The following is a 19,423-nucleotide window of genomic DNA, read 5'->3' as shown; positions in this document are numbered from 1 at the left end:
GACCACCGTGTGAGTTTCCACGCTATCTTACACGGGAGGCGCTGTGGTCCGCCACGTGGCTAAAATCGCACACACGTCTTATGAGCAAGTCTCTAAGGGGCGCGGCCAGCTGAGCTCTGCGCGCTTTTACCTGGCGAGCCTCTTCGTTCACTGTCTTTCTCAGCATCTGCACATCTTCAAATAAAGGCCCATCTGTCTCCATTGCCACCGGGACGCTGATGGTGCTCGCTTGACTATACACTGCATACTGCAATGCAAAGCGCGGAGTCACTCTCGGCCAGCGCTCAGGGGGGCGGCTCCAGGGCTCCGCCGCCCTCCCCGGGGCCCCTCCTGAAGGAAGCCTCTGTGCGGGATGAGCCTGAGCCTGGCCTACACCTGCCCGCCTGCGGGCGGGGACAGCAGCGCAGCCGCCTTGGTTCCAGACTCTCCCAGCCCTGGGCCACAGGACACCCGCCCTGAAGCCTTGGCCTTGATGCCCTGGGCCTGCTCACGGGGACCGCTTCCCATGGAAACCTGCACCTCCAGCCCCCCACCTCTGCACCCGGCCTGCGGGCCTCATCATGCCTTCCCCACGTCCACGTCACCCTCACTCAGGTCCCCGTTTGCTCCACATTCTCCAGACTCGCCCCAACCCCAGCACAGATCACACCTGCCCTTTGACACACACTCTCTGTTCTCCTCCTGGAGGACGCAGTCTCAAGCGGTTCCGCAGCTCACACCTCACCCTGCCGGCCTGGGCGGCCCTGCGGGGGTCCCAGTGCACCCACAAGCCAGTGGGGTCCCGTCGGGGCACCCGGGGATGCTGCTCTCCCCGGGCTCCAGGCCAAGTCAGGCTCTGGTGTGAAGTGAAGTCCGCTCAGTCGTGTCCGACTCTTTGCGACCCCGTGGACTGCAGCCTGCTAGGCTCCTCCGTCCATGAGATTCTCCAGGCAAGAGTACTAGAGTGGGTTGCCATTTCCTTCTCCAGAGGATCTTCCTGAACCAGGGATCGAACCCGGATCTCCCACACTGCGGGCAGACGCTTTAACCTCTGAGCCACCAGGGAAGCTCTGGTGTGAGCAGGATGGTTTCTGACTTTGCTTCTGAGAGTGTGACTGGTGGGGTGGTGGTGGTGAGCGTGCTTCAGAGGTGGCGGAAAGGCCTGACTGTCCTTAGCATTCAGCGTCCACTCGTGTGTCTGCTGCAAGCTGGGTGCTACTCCGAGTACAAGCTATAATGTGAGTGCTAGAAGCCTCTCGACTGAAGGATTGCCGAGGTCCTTAGGCTAACCCACCGAGGCTCCGGGCCGGTGGGGGGGGTGGTTGATTCACACTCCCCGCCCCGCATCGTGCCCTCCTATCTGGGTGGAAGGCTCTCCAGCCCACAACAAGCCCCTCCACCTGGGCTGGGGGCCTGGACCCCTGGCCCACCTGCCTCCCTCCCACCGGGCAAGCACCCAAGAGAACTGCTTAGCTCTCGGGGGGCCCTTCTCCTCCGGACCCCTCAGGCCTGGACCTTGCCTCTCTGACAGGACAGTGGGCACCAGGCTGTGGGTGACCTTGTGCTCATGTGCTGACCACCATCGGCCCGGAAGCCGCCCACCCCCTCCCGGGCCTGGGGCGCCGGCCAGCCCGGCTCCTCTCTCCTCCGCCGTGGCTTGGATGACAGAACTGTCCCTCCTCATGCCCCCCGAGGGTCTCACAGACTCCCGCCCTCAGCCTCCTTGCTGTCCTGGGAAAACAGGCTGCCCCCTCGAGGAAGCCACCTCCTCGGGTCCGATTCTCCCACTGTGACAGGCGCCCAGGCCCCTCAGCGCCCCCACCTGCCCTGGCCAGCAGCGACACCTCCACATGTGTCCACAGGCGCCCCGGAGCACCCCAACGAGCTTTCTGAACACCGGAGGGGATCAAACCCACGGACCCTGCTGCCTCTCCAGCTTCGGCCCTGACTCAGACCATGCCCAGCCCCTCCCTGACGACGACACCCATCCACGAGCAGCTCGGCCTCCCAAGCGGTCCCATCCTGTCCTGACCCCCGGCTGCCGAAGCACCCCCGGCTTAGCTGAGAAGCGTTGGCCCCACCTGCAGGCGGCCCAGCGCTCCTGGGGGGCTGAAGTCCTGGTGGTGTGGGGACACCCGGCTGTGGCCACCCTATCCCCAGCCTTCCTCTACGTGTCCCTCTAAAGGCGCGACCAGACCCTCCCCAGCATCACCCCGTGTGTGTGTCACCTGACTGTCTGGGTCCTCTCTGCTCCCACCTGGCTCCCCTCCTTGACACCGGGCCCCGTCTCAGGCCCATCTGTGTATCCTGGGACACGCAGTTGGCACCATCGGCTGAGCGAGGAGGGGGCCTCATGCGACTTGTCCTGCAGGACTCAGGCTGGGCGGGGCAGATAGGGAGGTGGTGCGTGGGGTTCAAAGCAGTATTTCAGCTTTCGGCCACGCCAGGAGAAAATCAGTGCTCCATGCAGAACCCACCGACGAGCAGCTGTGTGAAGGCAGTGCAGGGCTCAGGGCAAAGAGAAGTTCGCACAAGGATGCTAGGCAATGTCTGCAGGAAGTCGGGGTCACTAGCAGGCTCGGGGTGGCGAGGGGGGTGGGCACAGGGGTCTCACCAGGAATAAAAACCTTTCCCTGCCCGCCGAGGCTGACGCTCTCAACAGGTGGGAGAGGGAACGCACATCCCCAGAGAGGCTCGTCTCCCACAGGAGAGGCAGGCAGCCAGGTTCTGTGCCCCGGGCCTGCCACGCATCGTCCTCTCGCTGCTGACGGACAGAACACGGAGCCACGGCCGCGTCTGAAAATCACAGAGGTGCGCCTGGTCTGCATGTCACGTGCTACCCGCAGAAGGGAGGCGAGCGTTAAACCGATGTATGGCTTCTTTTGGTGGATTAGGAAAAACACCGTCACGTTAGAAACCTTCCATATTTCACAACTTTACAAAACTGAATTATGTCTGATGTTAAAAACACCCTAATGCAAGCTGCCACAACTGCTAAGACAAACAACCCGAATCCCGAAGGACCACAGCTTTCCGAATCCAGCGGCCTACACGGGGACCTGCTGTCACATCTCAGGGCGGATGGGGCCTGGCTCCGGCAAACCCCAGGCTCAGCACCAGGCAGACTGCTAGAGTCCCCCCCGCAAACAGGGGGCGGGCTGGGGACCACCTTAAATGAGGAAGTTGCTGAACCACTTCTCAGACGGCAGGTTCCAGCTGGAGCGTGAGCCTGCAACCACCCAACTACCTACTTTCGTTACAGAAATAGAAAGCAAACTGTATTATCCACAAAATTATTTACTGTTTTTGGTTGTTATAAATGGCAAGCAGTGATTCAGTTCAGTTCAGTCGCTCAGTCGTGTCCGACTCTTTGTGACCCCATGAACCGCAGCACGCCAGGCCTCCCTGTCCGTCACCAACTCCCAGAGTTTACCCAAACTCATGTCCATGGAGTCGGTGATGCCATCCAACCATCTCATCCTCTTTCGTCCCCTTCTCCTCCTGCCCTCAATCTTTCCCAGCATCTGCTTAGAATTTAGAAAACATTTTCTCTCTCTTGAGAATGAATAGTGAGCACCAAGGCCCTGATTTCCAGCCCTGAGATCCTAGCCCATGAAGTATTTTCCGTTTCAGACAGTGAGTGGTGGACTGCAGTGTGCGGATGGGCCGGGCCGGGGTGGAGGGTCTCATGCACAGATGAGGAACGGGGTGGTGCTTGGCCCCAGGCTCCGCAGCACAAACGAGGCGCACCCGGGCAGAGCCCACCCCACGGACGCTGCTAACAGAGACGCCGTGACACAGAGCGGCCAGAGGAGGGAAAATGCGATGGATGATCATTCAGGAAAGGTTCAGAGACAGGAGAATGAGGACGATATATATATATGTTAGCAGGATCTCCCATGGGGTTTATTCCTATTTTCCAGGTAAAACAAATAAAATCAGACCCTCTAATCTGTACACATTTCACGTGTTTTTCAAGGGTGTGTGTGACGGGGGCCCTGACGACCTTGACTGGTCCCAAGGCCCCATCTGACCTCGGCACGGGTCCGTCAGAACAGAGCAAGGCAGCTGGGTGCCCCGTCAGGCCTGGCCCGTCCACCCACACACCCCAGACGCATGGCTTTACAACAAACGTCAGCCAGTATTTTAACCTGATGTTCAGCATAGATTCTGTTCTTAAAAGTATACACCCATAGCCATCTGCCTCAACCAACTACTGCACAGTTTCACAGCAATCTTAAAACAGCACTTCTGCATAAGCGCGTGGAATACAGACAGCTAGGGAATACAAATCAGCATGTTGATACGAAGGTGAAGGACATACTTTCAACTTCGATTGATGTGTCACTTTTTATTAAAACGCCACGGAGATCGAGAACTCACAGAACACCTGAGGTCACGATGACTTGTGCACGCTTCTCACCAAAGGCAATGAACAGGCTGCGTGTCATCTGCTTCACCTTATAGAACCTTTCAGGACTTTACGGGGTAGCTGGAGCAGTTATCCTCAGAAAACAAACATCTTTTCTTTTCTGGGGAGCTGGGCACAGCCCTGAGAATTCTCATGGCGGCAGAGACTCAACAGAAAGGCTCTTCAGGGATGGTCAGATGGACACTCAGCACCAGGAAGAACGCCTGCCGGGACCGTGCTCCAGTCCCCTGACCAGAGGACATGACCCCAGCTCCGGCCCCCAACCCTGGCCGTCTGCGGGGTGGTGTCAGCTGGCTCACCTCCATGGCGACACTACTTCAGAGCCGGCGGCCCCAGAAGACACGCCCGCCAGGCCCGCCGGCCAGGGTGCGCCGGGACGGGAGAAAAGGATTAGTTGCTAAGATGACAGAAGTCAGTCAACTGTTAACGAGAAAGGCTCAAGCCTGTAGAAACCTCATTTTCAGAAACAGGTCACCGACTTCATACTTCACCTATTTCAAATCCTGTTTTTATTTTTTTTTCCCTGTAGAATTAATTTGATGTTAAAAAGAAACTGTTTCAACTACAGCATCTATGATATTTGAGACAGAAAAGCATACTGTAATCTGGGCCCAGAACAGAGGTTGTATCCTGGCTTTCTTTTTACCACAGTATATTCGAAAGGTTTGTATCTTATTTAAAAAACATAATAATAATAATAGTAATAGTAATAATAATAATAAAAATGCCAATCCTGTGGTAAAAACTTTCCGGGACAAAATAAGTACTTATACGAAACTTGGAAAGTATTTTTATTGCGGACAGTTTCATACACAATGTTAGTGAAGTGGGTCTGTCTCCCCTCCCACGGTGAAGCCACACTCCTGTCTCACAAAAACATTCAAGTCACACCCTAGACGTTTTCATGTCACTCTCTTTTTTAGTACCTGGGGGTTTGCTTTGGCTAGGTTTTCTATTTTAACCCACGCTTCTTCTCGTTCTTTCATTTTTAGCTTCTCTCTGAAAAATAGTAAAATGTTGTTGGCGTTAGAGAAACGAATCAAATTCAAGAAAGCATTAAGTTGGGGGGGGCGCGGGGCGGGGCACGGCTGGAACACGACACCTCATTTCCCCTTTGTCCCTGTCTGGTCTTATTTCACGTAGGTCACAGCGGTGACCATGAGGTACGCAATGGGGAAAAACAAAAACCAAAACAAAACCTGGGCTTAGAGGAAAAAGAGCTAAAATTACAAACACACCAAAATGTAACACGTCTAAGGATCTCGGCTCTTAGGAAGGTCTGCACCAGCACCTCCACGCCTCCTTCCTTCCCTGGCTTTGGTGCATTGTCACAGGATGCTCACGGCTTCGATGAGAGGCTTACACGCCTGTGAAGAGTGAGACCGCACCCCAGCATGGAGGAGCCAGGTGAGGACGTCCTTACAGGGACACAGCACGCAGGTCCGCACCCACGAGGCGCAGGACCTTCAGGAAATTGCTCATCACAGGACCGACTCTTTTTTTCTTAAAAATCTAGAAAACGTGTAGCCTGATGGGTCAGGTCCCTTTCAGGGATGCGATGTCCCATGAACGAGGATGTGCCATCAGACAAGCCCCGGAGGTCATGCACTTCAGCCCTGGACACTACGTCCACCTGAGGCAGGAGGGGGGCCAGGCAGCCTGCAGATGTGAGGCCGGCTCCCTGCACCCTCCTCCTGCTGTTCCCGTCTCAGAGTCACCGTCTCAGACTCATTTATGTTCTGCTGTCTTTCTCTGTCCTCACGGCCCAGAGCAGAAACTCCGTAAGGGCAAGGGGTTTTGTTTATTTACAGCAGGGCCTGGCACACAGGTAAACACATGCTGAGGGATGCACACGGCACTTGTGATTCTGATACCGGAGGGAGCACGCTGTCGCCAGCACAGCCCAGGGAGGGAGTCACTGAGTGTGTCCCTGGACAGGTGTGGGCTGACATCCTCACGGCACGGGACCAGGGCCCTGGTCTTGTGAGGGACTCAGGCACCAGACTCTAGAGAGAATGCTCGAACTTACGGAGATCAACAATCAGAACAATGAAGTTACGCTGGGTGAAGGTCTGGCTCTCTTACACAAAACTTACAGGACAGAGTCTAAATTCCCGCCTGATGACCATGAAAAAATACTACACATTCCTGTCTTTAAGTGTCCCCTGAGAAATACAAAGTTGACTGAACTGGTAGAATAAGGGAGAGAATAGCTAAGGTCTCTTTTTTGGGGGTGGGGGTGGGCTGTGAGGCTTTTGGGATCTTACTTTCCCAACCAGGGACTGAACCTGGGCTCTCGGGAATGAAAGCGTTGAGTCCTAACCACCAGGAAGGTGCCAGAGGACAGCTAGCTTAGAAAATACGTTTTTATCACAAAGATTTAATTTGCTTTCCAATACAAAAGCGCAGATTTTGCTTTGAAGTGAAGAATAACTTTTTAGGACAAACTAACGGGAGAGGTTTATTCAGGATTAAGGGGAAAAAAAATCCTTGAAAGAACAACTTTTGAAAAGAGCGACTCACTTCAGTTTCTCTGCCTTAAACTGCTGGGTGCAGTCATCAAACAGCTTTTGGTTCATCTCCATGAAGAGTTTCAGCGCGTTGTATATCAAGCCGTGTATTGTCCTGTAACGAAAGCTTCGTGGTGAAACTCAGGATGCTTCATCTTTTTAGATCCCTCTCCCTGCCCTCCCCCACCACAGACTGCTTCCTCTCCTAGCCTGTCAGCGTATTTCAACTGTCCCACAAGTCTCCTAAGCTCTAGAGTTAAAAGCCTGTGACGTTTTGACTCCTTGCTGGTTTTCTCAGAGGCAGCCCTGCTCCACACGCCTCTCATTGCAGCACCTGGGCCTTTCGGCTCACCGCCCTGGCTAACGGCAGCCCAAAGCCGCCTTACTGGGAAGCCGAATAAAAAAATGCTGAACCTTGAACAGGTGCAGTTAAGGCAAGCTTAATCATACAGAGAATAATGGAAACGTTTTACTTCCTGTAGATGTCGGCTTCCTTTCATTCTTACTGAGGACAAAAAACTAATGCTGACACTGCCAAAGCACAGCTTAGGAGAGTGTTAAATGAAACTACGACCGGTCAGCTTAATCTCGCTCAGCTCTCAGACGCTGACACCCACGAGAGGGAGGGCCCTGCTGTCCCCCTCCCGGCAGGGCCTCGGGAGGACTCTGGTCTCACCTGTCATCAGCTGCAGCCGCGTGAGGGACCCCCCCAGTGATTCGGGCAGAGGACTGCCCCTTGGAGCCTGGTCAACCCACAGAATTGGGAGCAACAACCAAAAACTCGACTCTCAAATCTTAACTAGTATTTAATTCACTATAATAAAACCAGATCCTGTTTAAATGAAAGTGAAGTCACTCAGTCGTGTCTGACTCTTTGCGACCCCATAGACTGTAGCCCGCCAGACTCCTCTGTCCATGGGACTTTCCTGGCAAGAATACTGGAGTGGGGTGCTATGTCCTTCTCCAGGGGATCTTCCCAACCCAGGGAGCGAACCCAGGTCTCCCGCACTGTAGGCAGATGCTTTACCGTCTGAGCTTCTAGGGAAGCCCTAGATCCTGTTTAGAAAACATCTAACAGGATGTGTCATTCTTTGCAGGGGGCAGGGACCTAAGCCACCACTGCCGGCCTTCACAGCGCTCTGAACCACACCCAGGAGCTGGGGCTCAGCTCGAGGGCTTGGTTAGCACCCGCTGAGCTCAACAGAAGATGAACGTCACGCAGGAGAGATTGTTGAAAGCGACATGTGAACACTGACCGCTAGGCTGCTATTTCCACCGTCACGGCTGCTGTCTGTCCTACCCTGGCCATCGGTACCACTGCCAGACCTGCAGCTGAGGGGCTGCTGCAAAAGTGTACTGCGTGCAGAGAGGCGCCCGGAGCCTTACACTGACGCACACGCTCTCCACCCTGACCAACCCCCGCAGCACGGCGACGCGCTTCACGTGGACTGACATTATCCTGATCGATCGGTCACCACAAAACAGTGGGTGCCAACATTTTCTCTCTCTCTCTTTTTGGTTGAGCCAAGTGGCTTGTGGGACTTATAATTCCTGGACTCGGGATCAAACCCGGGCCCTTGGCAGTGAAAGTGAGGCGTCCTAATCGCTGGATGCCAGGGAAGTCCCAGTGCCAACATCTTCTCTACTTTTCAGGTGAGGACGGTGTGGCTGAGAGAGACCCGGTGGGCAGCAGAGCAAGTCTGTGAGCCCGGACAGCAGGAGGGGTGAGGGCAGAGCCCGCAGACAGAGCGGCCCACCAGCTCCCAGCTGCAGGCTGGGCTGCGTCCCACCCCGCTGTCCCCCCACAAACAAGAGGGCAGGACTGGGTATCAGAGCTCTGTCCCTCCTGCTTTAAACTTTGGTTCACTGATTGTAACAGAGAAAGGGCAGAAGATGGAGAAAGCGGAACCCTGACTCCTTGTTTACAAGAACAACGAGGGTGCCAGGGCAGCTCAGAGGACAGCGGGGCTTGAGGTCTCAGCAGACGACCGCTGAGCGGGTCTGTCTGCTCACCCGTGTGAAGTGGGAGGGTGGAGCAGGGCAGGGGCAGCCAGGTGCCGGAGACTCCGAGGTGGCGTGTGGGCTACGCGCCCCCTTCTCTCTGGCTGCTTGGGCAGTGGGCACAGGGGGGCTCACTAGGGTGAGTGTCAGCAGGGCTCCGGGGGCCCCCACGGGAGGGGTGGCCTCTGTGCTCCAACGGGGACTGAGCCCCGAGGCTGTGACAACCTTTAACTCCTCTGGAGGGAACCTAAGAGGAGGCCTGGAAGATGCACCTCCTGGCCCTGCCCGGGGACAAGATACGGGTGGGGAGAGGCACTGCGCCCTCTGGCGTGGGCCCGACTGGGGCACAGGAGGCCAACGGAAGGGCGAGATACAGCCCACACTTCTGCTGGGTCACAGCCCACGGAGAAATCGGCATCTGATTTTTTTAACTGATACTGAGACTTGGATTCAATAGTAATTGGCTTCAAGTATCAGGAAAATACTGTATGCAAAATTTAAAAATGGCCAGCGTAGGACTTCCTTGGTGGTCCTGTGGTTAAGAATCCGCCGGCCGATGTAGGCAGGCGGGGCACGTGCGATCCCTGGTCTGGGAAGACCCGACACGCGCTGGAGCAACCACGCCTGTGCGTCACGACTCCTGAGCCCGCGCGCCTAGAGCCCCTGCTCCACAACAGGGGAAGCCACTGCAGGGAGGAGCCGGCGCACCGCACCTGGAGAGGAGCCCCTGCTCGCCCCAACTAGAGAAGAACCTGCACGTAGCAACAAAGACCCAGTGCGGTCAAAAAAAAAAGCTACTTGAATTAAACATACAAACAAACAAACAGACAGGTTAATTAGAAAGGGGTAAAAGAAAGGCGGGCGGCGGGCGCTCACTTGTTCCAGTGGGTCTTGGAGTTGCGGTATAAGGATGGGAACATGATGGGTAGGATCTTGGCCGCGTTGTCGCTGATCAGGCTCATGATGTACTCGTTGTTCCAGTAGTACAGCGCCCGCTCCGCCACCTGCAAGGCAGAAGGGCGCGGCGCTCATCGCGGTCAGCACGCAGGTGGCAGAACGAACTCTACTGGACGGGAAGGGCAGGGCGGGATTGCTTCTGCAAACCAGAGTGCTCTAGACTGGAACCCTGAGGCGCCTTCAACAAAGAGGCGGATGATTCCACGTCCCTCAAGATCGCCGTTACTTATTTTTCCATGAGTTCGACCAACACTTCTGCTAGACACAGGCCAGATGCTGAGGCCATAAGTCACATGAGCTCGCCCTCCTTAACCATCAGCTGCTCAGCACCCTCTACGGGCGTCCCCACCCGGGGAGGGCGTCTCCACCTGGGGAGGGCGTCTCCACTCGGGGAGGCACCGTCTGGCCCTGAGGATCCCACGGGGAGGCCTGCAGGCAGAAGCCCTTGCCAGCAGGGAGCTTGCGCTCTGTGGGGTGAACGCATGACGGCGAGTGGTCTGACATGTTAGTGCTACATCACGTGGTGAACGGCAGCAGGGGAGGCAGGGAGAGCCGGTGTGTGTGTAGAAATGTGGCTTCCGCTCAAAGCCGGTGGTGGCGGGCCCGTCCCTGCCGAGGGCCAGCGGGAGGGGGTAAGACGGCCGCGGGGTGGCCGGCTGAGGACAGCAGGGCGGGGGACGCGGGCGGAGCAGAGGCCACCGTGGGGCCAGCTCTGAACCCGCCGGCAGGACTGAGCCGCCACCTCACCCTCTCTGGCCGGATCGCGATTCCCTGGAGACCGTGAGGTTCTGCTCCTTTGGTGCCTACATTTCTACCTTGTTAACAAAGACTTCACCGTAAATACTGTCTCGATACAAAACGATGAGGTGGCCAGTGTGTTAAAAGGAGGCAGACAGGCTGGAAGAGCCACCGGGATGACCTCTGACAGGGGCTGGGAGGGTGTGAGGGCGAATTGGGAAAGGCATGGTGTGGCTGTGGCCCCCATGCAGGGACGTGGAAGGGATGGAAATCAGAACCACGACTGTTTTCTAAAACTCAAGTGTCAGAAATGGAGCGCTTATGAAGGGAGGGAGTGGAAGCCCAACAGTTGCACGTCCTCTGTAAATACTGAGCACTTAGCTGTGGACAGTAAGCTTGTGTGTGTCTGGGCGCCTGGGGAACACAGAGACGGAGGCGGCTTATAGAGAAGCTACCCTTAATCACTCTTACTGAGAAGCGTGTCTTTAGTGGCAGGGCGGGGATGAGGCACTGGAGGCTTATTTTATAGAGCTGAAGCCTCAACGTGTTTCAGCGGAAGCGAAAGCCTGATTGTCACCTTCAGATTACCTGAAGGTCAAAAACATGACCAGTGACGCCCTGCGACCCACTGGCTCCTGAGGGGACGGACTCGAGGCCGCTCTCTGAGGCGCCCTACCTGGAAGTGGGGGCTGGAGACGCACTTGGCCAGCTGCCGGAAAAGAGGCTCCATGATCTTCACGAACTCTGACGGCTCTATGACGTCCAGAATCTCTTCCAATTCGTTCAGGAACATGACTTCTTTTGGACTGTGGGTCTTTGGCCAGTACTTGAGAAGTGCCATTACCACCTGCAGAAGAGACAACATACAGGGGTCATGGGGTCACGGCCTGCTCTCCTGTTCAGGGGTCACGGCCTGCTCCCCTGTTCAGGAGGCCCCTCTGAGCAGCCACAGATGAGGTGGTGCTTTCTTCCCTATAAGAAGGAACAGTGATTCAGCGGTTGAGAACGTGGGCTTTTATAGTTAGGGTTCAAAGTGTTAGTGGCTCAGCTGTATCTGACTCTTTGCAACCCCGTGGACTGGTGCCCGCCGGGCTCCTCTGTCCTTGGGATTCTCCAGGCAAGAACACTGGAGTGGGTGGTTGCCGTGCCCTTCTCCAGGGGTCTTCCTGACCCAGGGATTGAACCCGGGTCTCCTGCATGGCAGGTAGATTCTTTACAATCTGAGCCATGAGCTAGATCTAATCTTACACACTTTAGAACCACAGTTTTAATTTACATGACCCACTCTGTTTAATCACCATCTTAGTAAGAGTCAGATCTTTAAAAAAAAAAAAAAAGACAAAAAGACAGGCAGGCAGGTGAGTTTAGAGAAAATGAGACCAGTGGAGAAACGCAGAGTGTGTGAATTCGTGTAAGTGTCTTCAGGTAGAGACACACGTACATAGGCACAATCCATTTCTCTCTCAAATTGACTGTTCATATATATTTACAGATATACATACATGGGGCTTCCCAGGTGGCTTAAGTGGTAAATAATCCACCTGCAATGCAGGAGATGTGGATCTGATCCCTGGGTCGAGAATATCTGTTGACGGAGGAAATGGCAACCCACTCCAGTATTCTTGCCTGAAAAATCCCATGGACAGAGGAGCCTGGCGGGCTACAGTCCATGGGGACGCAGAGAGTCAGACACAACTTAGCGACCGCACACACATACACATACATAGCTGTGTACACACTGTTTTCAATGGTGTTAAAACACATCCAAAAGAGAGACGTGAAGTACTGTGAGGTACTGATGCTGCTGGCAAGCTCTCTGTGTGGCCACGGGCTGGTGCCAGCCCCTCGGTGCCCCGGAGCCCTCCTTAAACACCAGGGGGAACAACAATCCTCGCCTTGGGGCCGCTGAGAGGACTTTGTTACTAAGCCCACACAGGCGCCGGTGGTGCACTGGCCGCAGCGAGGGGCTGAGCCTGGCCCGGGCCAGGACCCCAGTGCAGGTCTGTGCGGCCGTTCCCTGGGAGGCACGCCCAGTGGGGTGGCAGCGGCCTGGCTGGGGAGTGTTGGCCGCTAGGTTCCTTGCCCATGACACAGGCAAAGTTCCTGCCGGCAGCCTATCTTTATCGTGTTCCTGCATTTTCCAAACTTCCTACCAATAGAGGCCGTTCACCCAAAATATCTGATTTGTGATGCAGACTAGTAGTATGCCTAAGAGTTGAGCTACCTTGATGATCCAAAACGTTATGCACGTGTCTGTAACGCGCAGATACCTACTTGCACGTGTAACTGAACGACTGCGACCTGTCACCTAATGCAGCCATCTACCCTCGTCACGGCCGTTTCTGGCTGCCAGCGCCAGGACTGCGGTGACAATCACCGCTCGCGGCCTGGCTTCCGTTCACTGCTCATCCTTGGCTCCGCACATCACGCCAGCTCTGCTCCCGGCCTGGGTGCCATCACCGCAGGTAGAACAAGGGGCTTCGGAACAACATCCGCTGAGGGCAACTCTGCCTTGATGGTTCTGACCTTCAGGCCCCTGGATAATCTTCTTTGTTCTTACACTTTACAAAACTCCAAATTTACTCAAAAGGTGCCCCCAGTTTTGAAGTCTGGTATAAAAATTTATGACACAACTGTCTTTAAGAGGGATCATTTTAAAAAATGCATCATTTGATGATTTTCCCACTTTTTTGCTCAAAATCATGTTATAGGAGACATTTGACCCCCACTCTACTCTGTGTATTGGAATCATTTTTTAAATTCAACAGGTACCAATCACTTCACAAACCCATCACTCCTTGTCATTTGACAAAATAGAATTTTACTAGGAGAAATATGCTGATCTGTGAATTACAGAACACAACTGATTTATCTGCCCGATGTCTCTGGGAAAGGTCTTATTTCTGGAGTCAGCATTGTACACTGGGCTTACTTTCCACACTGTTTGGAACGACTTCTGACCACTACCCAGCAGATTCAGCTCCTTCCAAGGGTGAGGGCGTTCTGTAGGAGCGGGAGTCTGCTCAGGGAATGCTAATCTGAGCCAACAATGGCTCTCGCTGTCAGGCGCACTTCAAGACTGAGCTCTCCTGGGGAAGCCAACAGGCGGCCCGCTCCCGGGAGAAGGCTGGGGGTGGCGGTGGCTGGCGAGCCTGGCACCCTGGGAGCCCCTCTCCTGTCCTGGAACACCAGGGGGAACGGCCACGGGGCAGAACTCGATCAGCCTCAAGGGACAGGCGGGTGGAAGAGGAGCGTGATTCTACTTCCACCCACTAGCGAATGAGCCTCTAACTCTAATAACAACAGTGCACGTGTTCAACATGCCCAGAAAGCTTTTGGGTACTCTACACAATTTACAAACAACAACAACAACAAAATAGTTACAGATCACAAAGGGGTGCATCACGGGTGCAGGACTGTGAGACGCAGGCTGAGTGCCCATCCCAACACCTTCACAAGGGTTACACCTTCATCAAGTTGTCTACATGCTTTTGATGCTGAAGTCAGACAAAATGGGCTTTCGATTTTTGTAACATGTGAATTCTAAAGGAAGGAAATTACTGAGGCAAGGGTCTGAACATTTGTAAACATTTTCTTTTTTTACATTAACATCTTTAATAGCACTCTGTAATCAAGGGTGCTGTTACATTACCTGTGCTATAGGAAATCAAGAAATGAAGTGGTTCTGGGTGGAAATATTGGGGACTGGGTGTGGGGGACCTGAAGTAGCTTTGGGTGTGTGCTGAGTCAGAGTTTTCTATCTACTATCCAAGACAGAAGGACCCCACTGAAGCCAGGACACTGTCTGTCTCCTGCCTTTTCTCACACAACTACAATTAAAAGCTCTCACTGCTGCAAAGCTGTACTAGCTTTGTTAGTGGGAATTTATATGGCAGTTCAGCTGTTAAAGAATCCTCCTGCAATGCAGGAAACCCTGGTTTGACTTCCTGAGTCGAGAAGATCCTCTGGAAAAGGGACAGGCTACCCACTCCAGTATTCTTGGGCTTCCCTGGTGGCTTAGACGGTAAAGAATCTGCCCTCAATGCAGGAGATGAGACCTGGGTTCGATCCCTGTGTCAAAGGAGGGCATGGCAACCCACTCCAGTATTCTTGCCTGGAGAATCCCCATGGACAGAGGAGCCTGGCGGGCTGCAGTCCCTGGGGTTGCAAAGAGCTGGACACGACTGGGCGACTAGGCACAGACGCATAAGCTTTATCAGCGTCCGTGTGACTTCCAGGTGAGACAGAGACAGAGACAGAGACAGAGGCAGAGACAGAGGCGGGGGTGGGGGCACTCACTGCGTCTTGCTGGAGCAAGATTAGCACCAGGTTCTGACAGATGGTGGGGGGCGGGCAGGGCGGGGGGTGTGCAGGTGGACGGAACCTGCAGGGGGCGGCTTGGTGAGAAAACCTTGTTCCGTGATAAATGGAGGGCAATAAGATCCAGTGAATTCTTCAGCCATTAGACAGTATGAGAAATATGCACAAAGAAGTATCATAGAAGAAAACTGCACACTTTGTTTCTTATTTTTGAAGTAGGAATAGTAGGAAAAGAACAGGGTTCGTGTTAAGATTTCTTCATGTAACAGTTTGGAGAAGAACTTCACATACAGACAGGAATTAGGATGTGTCACTAGAAAGACGTTAAAAACTGCTTTTTTTTTTTTATTATTAGTGCCATCTCATTTTTCTTTCCCTATCTAAACATGTCATCACTTTAGAAGAAGGATAAAATAACACATCCTCGACCTAAATTGCAGTAAATACTTTTTGCGTTTGGTTCAGAAGTCTGGTAAGATTTGGGACATCTCCTGGGTTGGGGGGGCGTCCAGAATGCTGGACAGAGCTGAGGCAGAGATGCAAGGAACCCCAGGGAGGGGCTGCAGAGCAGGGGGGCTCCCACTCCCCCCGCAGGCAGCAGCTGAGCAGTATGACCAGGGGCTTTCCCTGAATTTTAGGGTGAAGGGGGGTGGGCACATGTTAAATTTAAAAGCTTAAAAAGAAAGGAGAGATCAGAAAGAGTTTAACTCAGGATACAGTACTAAGAATTTTCTATTTTTTTTCCACTATAAAAATTACAATTTCAACGAGGAAACTGTGGAAGACCACTAAAGGGACAAGAAAGATTCAGGAATTACAAGAGTCACCTTTTTCAGTCCAGTAGTGATTTTTAAAAGTGTTCAAACATTTAAACTGGCAGCTGACACTTGCTTTGTTACTCAACAGTAAAACAACCCAATTAAAAATGGGCAATGAATTTAAAGGTATTTCTCCAAAGAAACACAAATGGCTAATACACATGTGTAAAGATGCTCAACATCGTTAGTCATTGGGGAAATGCAAATCAAAAACCACGAGATACTCCTTCACACTCACTAGAATGGTTACAGTAAAAAGAATGGAAAAACAGCAAGTGTCGGCGAGGGTGTGGGTCAGTTGGAATCCTTGTGGCTGTTGATGGGAATGCAGAAGGGTGCAGCTGCTGTGGAGAGCGGAATGGCATTTCCAGAGAATTACCATGTGATTCAGCACGTCCACCTCCAGGTTTACACACAAGAGAACGGAAAACAGGACACGAAGAAATGTTCGCACACAGATGTTCTCAGCTGTGTTGTTCACAAAAGCTGAAATGTGGAAACAGCTCAGGTTTCCACGGACAGGTGAACACGCTAACCAAATGCGGTCTAGCCACACAATGGGACACGATTCAATCCCAAGAAGGAATGAGTTCCTGGCACACGTGACCGCACAGATGACCCCTGGGCACAGGACACTGGGAGAAATAAGCCAAAGGACAGATCCTGGATGAGTCCACTAACACAGGGAACCTAGAGCAGTCAAGTGCAGACAGAAAGCAGATCTGAGGTCATCACGGGGGGAATGGAGGCTAACTGGGGCAACGGTGTTTAACAAAGACAGAGTTTCTGTCTGGGGCGATGACAACGTTTTAGAAACAGTGATGACAGGTGTGCAACATCGTGAATGCAATCAGCGCCGTTATCGGCTCAAAGGACACGAATCTGAGCAAACTCCAGGAGACAGTGGACAGGGAAGCCTGGTGTGCCGCAGTCCATGGGATCACAGTCAGACACGACTATTGCAACTGGACAACAACAAAACTGTAAACTTTAAATAACATGTTTTGTTATATAGTGTATTTTACCACAATTGAAACTAATAATCTAGTGTATAAAAAAAACACTGAATCACACACGTGAAGTGGGTGAGCTGTATGGCATAGAATTACATCTCAATAAAGCTGGTTAAAAAAGCGTATGCAAACGCTTCAACGGCCGCCTGACACACCCGACTTTGTGAAAGCTAGGTTACAGCGGCCTTTGTATTTTTAATAAAGGTAAAATGCCAGGAAACTTGGAAATCTAAACACCGACGGTGGCAATCTAACCTTCATTTATGACATAATGATCATAAAATAGTTACACTCTAACTTGCGGAGAATTTTCAAAACAGTAAAACGTCTTTAGTACAGGCATTCTGAATCCTTACTACACTTCCTCTGACTGAAGTCAGTAGACTGTGCTGTTAAACCAAGCGACGTGGAAGAATTAAACCGCATGCGATTCAGCAGCCATGCTGTTCATTCAGAGTAAAAGGCAACTCTGGATAAGGTGGCCACCTTATCACATAAAAGAATCACTCTGACAAGCGGACTTGCAATTAAAATTGCTACAGTTTGAAAACTCACAGCACACGAATGGGACCAGTTTGCGTTTGTCAGTGCTGTAACTTAGGAGCGAGAGGCTGTCTCGGGGAAGGAGCCAGACTCAGTGCTGACAACTGAGACGCGTGCACATCGCGGGGCCCCGAGCAGAGCGGCTGTACTTACCGGCTCCGTGAGCGTGCTGTCCTTCTCTAAAAACTGCACCACACAGTAGGCCAGCTACGGTGAGAGAGACAGAGGGTTAACACGGCACGTTACCATGGAAACGCTGCCCCTGGGGAGACAGGCCTGGACGTGACCCATGCCCCCCACCCTGGGAGGGACCCCAGGACTGATGTGCAACACAGGTCAACTGTAGAAGGAACATCAGGAAGCTGAAAAAAAAAAAAAAAAAAACCCAGGAGATGGTCTTTTAGACCAATACCACCAAGTCAGCCCAGCACTGGTGAGGACTTTCCTTGTGGCCTTTCAGAGACTGTAATGGACAAGTAATCTAACTGCTGGGAGAAAAAAATAAAATAAAGTCTGTTTCCATCTTAAATCACTAAACTATTAATTTCTAATACAGAACAACTAATGTGATAACAAACTGGTTGGCTGTAAAGATGTTGCCAGTTAATAGGAAGCAGAGAAAAAACTCTAATTAAAGATTTCCCATGAAGCCAGTGTTCCTAGAACAGCTGGTTTCCCTGGTGGCTCAGTTGGTAAAAAATCCACCTGTGATGCAGGAGACCAGGGTTCGATCCCTGGGTCGGGAAGATCTTCTGGGGAAGGAAATGGCAACCCACTCCAGTATTCTTACCTGGAGAATCCCATGGACAGAGGAGCCTGGCGGGCTACCGTCCGTGGGGTCACAAAGAGTTGGAAACTAAACTAACCAACTGCCACCAAAGAATACACTTTGTGACGCCGTGAGGCACACTCCTCCAGGGAGGCCCCACAGAATGCGGAGGGGTGTTTCCTGGTTCTTGGACCTACCCAAGACTTCCCGAGCTGCAGTCAGTGTGGCTTATTTCTGTCTACATGGTACTTAGAATAAGTGAAGGAAATAGGGTGAAGGAAAATCCAAATTTCCTGGGGGAAACGCAGCCAGACAACCCGTTAGAAACCATTTATGGATTAGTTTTTCAGTGTCATCGTAAACAGAGTTTTACAAAGTTGTCTTCCTCCAAGAGGTCTTCCTTGACCCCTTCATCCTGTGAAATGCTCCCTTTTTGATGCTGACAACCAATTTTGAAATTCTCCATTCTTGAGAATTTTCCGATATTCTTAAAAAGCAGTCTCCTTTTACTCCCTTATCTTTTCACTCATCATCAGAACGCTGATACCCAAGTCCATATGTGATGTAACAGAGAAAACACTCCCTGCTGGAGGCTGTGGTTCAACATCCCAAGTTCACTGAGGTCCAAGCAGAGACGGCCACGCTCCCTCCCGAGGCCCCAGTGACCGTGGAGGGAGGAGCCCTCACCTGAGGATGGTAGACGCTCAGAGACTTCACTTTGTGCAAAGGTAATAACACCTTCAATAAGAAAATCTTGTGCTCTTCTTTTAGTGGTAAGGCAAATCCATTAATTATACTGCGAAAACAGAATTTATTCAAAGTTTGAATATTTACAAATTCCAGATTAAAAAACATATCTCACTGTTTTTCTTTTAGTTTTTGTGTTCAGCATGAAAACCAGCAAGCAAATTATGAGTGTCAGAGAAAAGAAGGGTGGCTAGTAGCAGAAATTAAAAAACCATTAGGTCCCTTTCAGGAAGCACAGCCATTTCTATCTTTGGAACTCAGAATTTAAGAATTCTGAGCTCACAGGTAGCTACCCGGAGCAGCGGGAGCCTCTGGGGGCAAAAGCTCCTCTGCCAGGCGGTGCTCTGAGACGGGCAGCTCGGGTGGGCACCAGCACCTTCCCTCAGCCTCCACCATCTTTTGGAATTCTCACTCACTTCCCCAGAGAAATCCTGCCTCTTTACTCTAGTGCTGGCAGAACAGAGTCTGCGTGTGCAAAGTGGGTGCCATTTAGAAAGCAACAAGAAAGTTGTTCCCTTCTGCAGGGAAGGGGGTCCCCTGCTCTTAACCTACAAGCTGAAGCTTTCATCTGCAACGTCGAGGACTTACGTAAGTTG

At 52.5% G+C, this 19,423-nt stretch overlaps 1 protein-coding gene across 12 annotated transcripts in view; it reads right to left on the bottom strand.

Moving 5' to 3' along the window:
* Positions 1-19,423, bottom strand: part of PPP2R5C (protein phosphatase 2 regulatory subunit B'gamma) — a 131,647-nt gene that overhangs the window by 8,168 nt on the left and 104,056 nt on the right. For 10 of the 12 annotated variants that reach the window (XM_061159435.1, XM_061159431.1, XM_061159427.1 and 7 more), the window contains 7 exons: positions 18,768-18,876; positions 17,465-17,518; positions 11,294-11,464; positions 9,799-9,926; positions 6,935-7,036; positions 5,338-5,410; positions 131-247 (listed from right to left, as the gene is read on the bottom strand). In XM_061159435.1, coding sequence (XP_061015418.1) covers positions 131-247; positions 5,338-5,410; positions 6,935-7,036; positions 9,799-9,926; positions 11,294-11,464; positions 17,465-17,518; positions 18,768-18,876 — 754 coding nt within the window. The remainder of the gene's footprint in view (positions 1-130; positions 248-5,337; positions 5,411-6,934; positions 7,037-9,798; positions 9,927-11,293; positions 11,465-17,464; positions 17,519-18,767; positions 18,877-19,423) is intronic. The other 2 variants (XM_061159436.1, XM_061159439.1) reach the window with 1 other exon arrangement.

This window comes from Dama dama, chromosome 13, assembly GCF_033118175.1.
Source record: "Dama dama isolate Ldn47 chromosome 13, ASM3311817v1, whole genome shotgun sequence".
NCBI lineage: Eukaryota > Metazoa > Chordata > Mammalia > Artiodactyla > Cervidae > Dama > Dama dama.
This window is presented reverse-complemented; position numbering and strand designations above follow the sequence as displayed.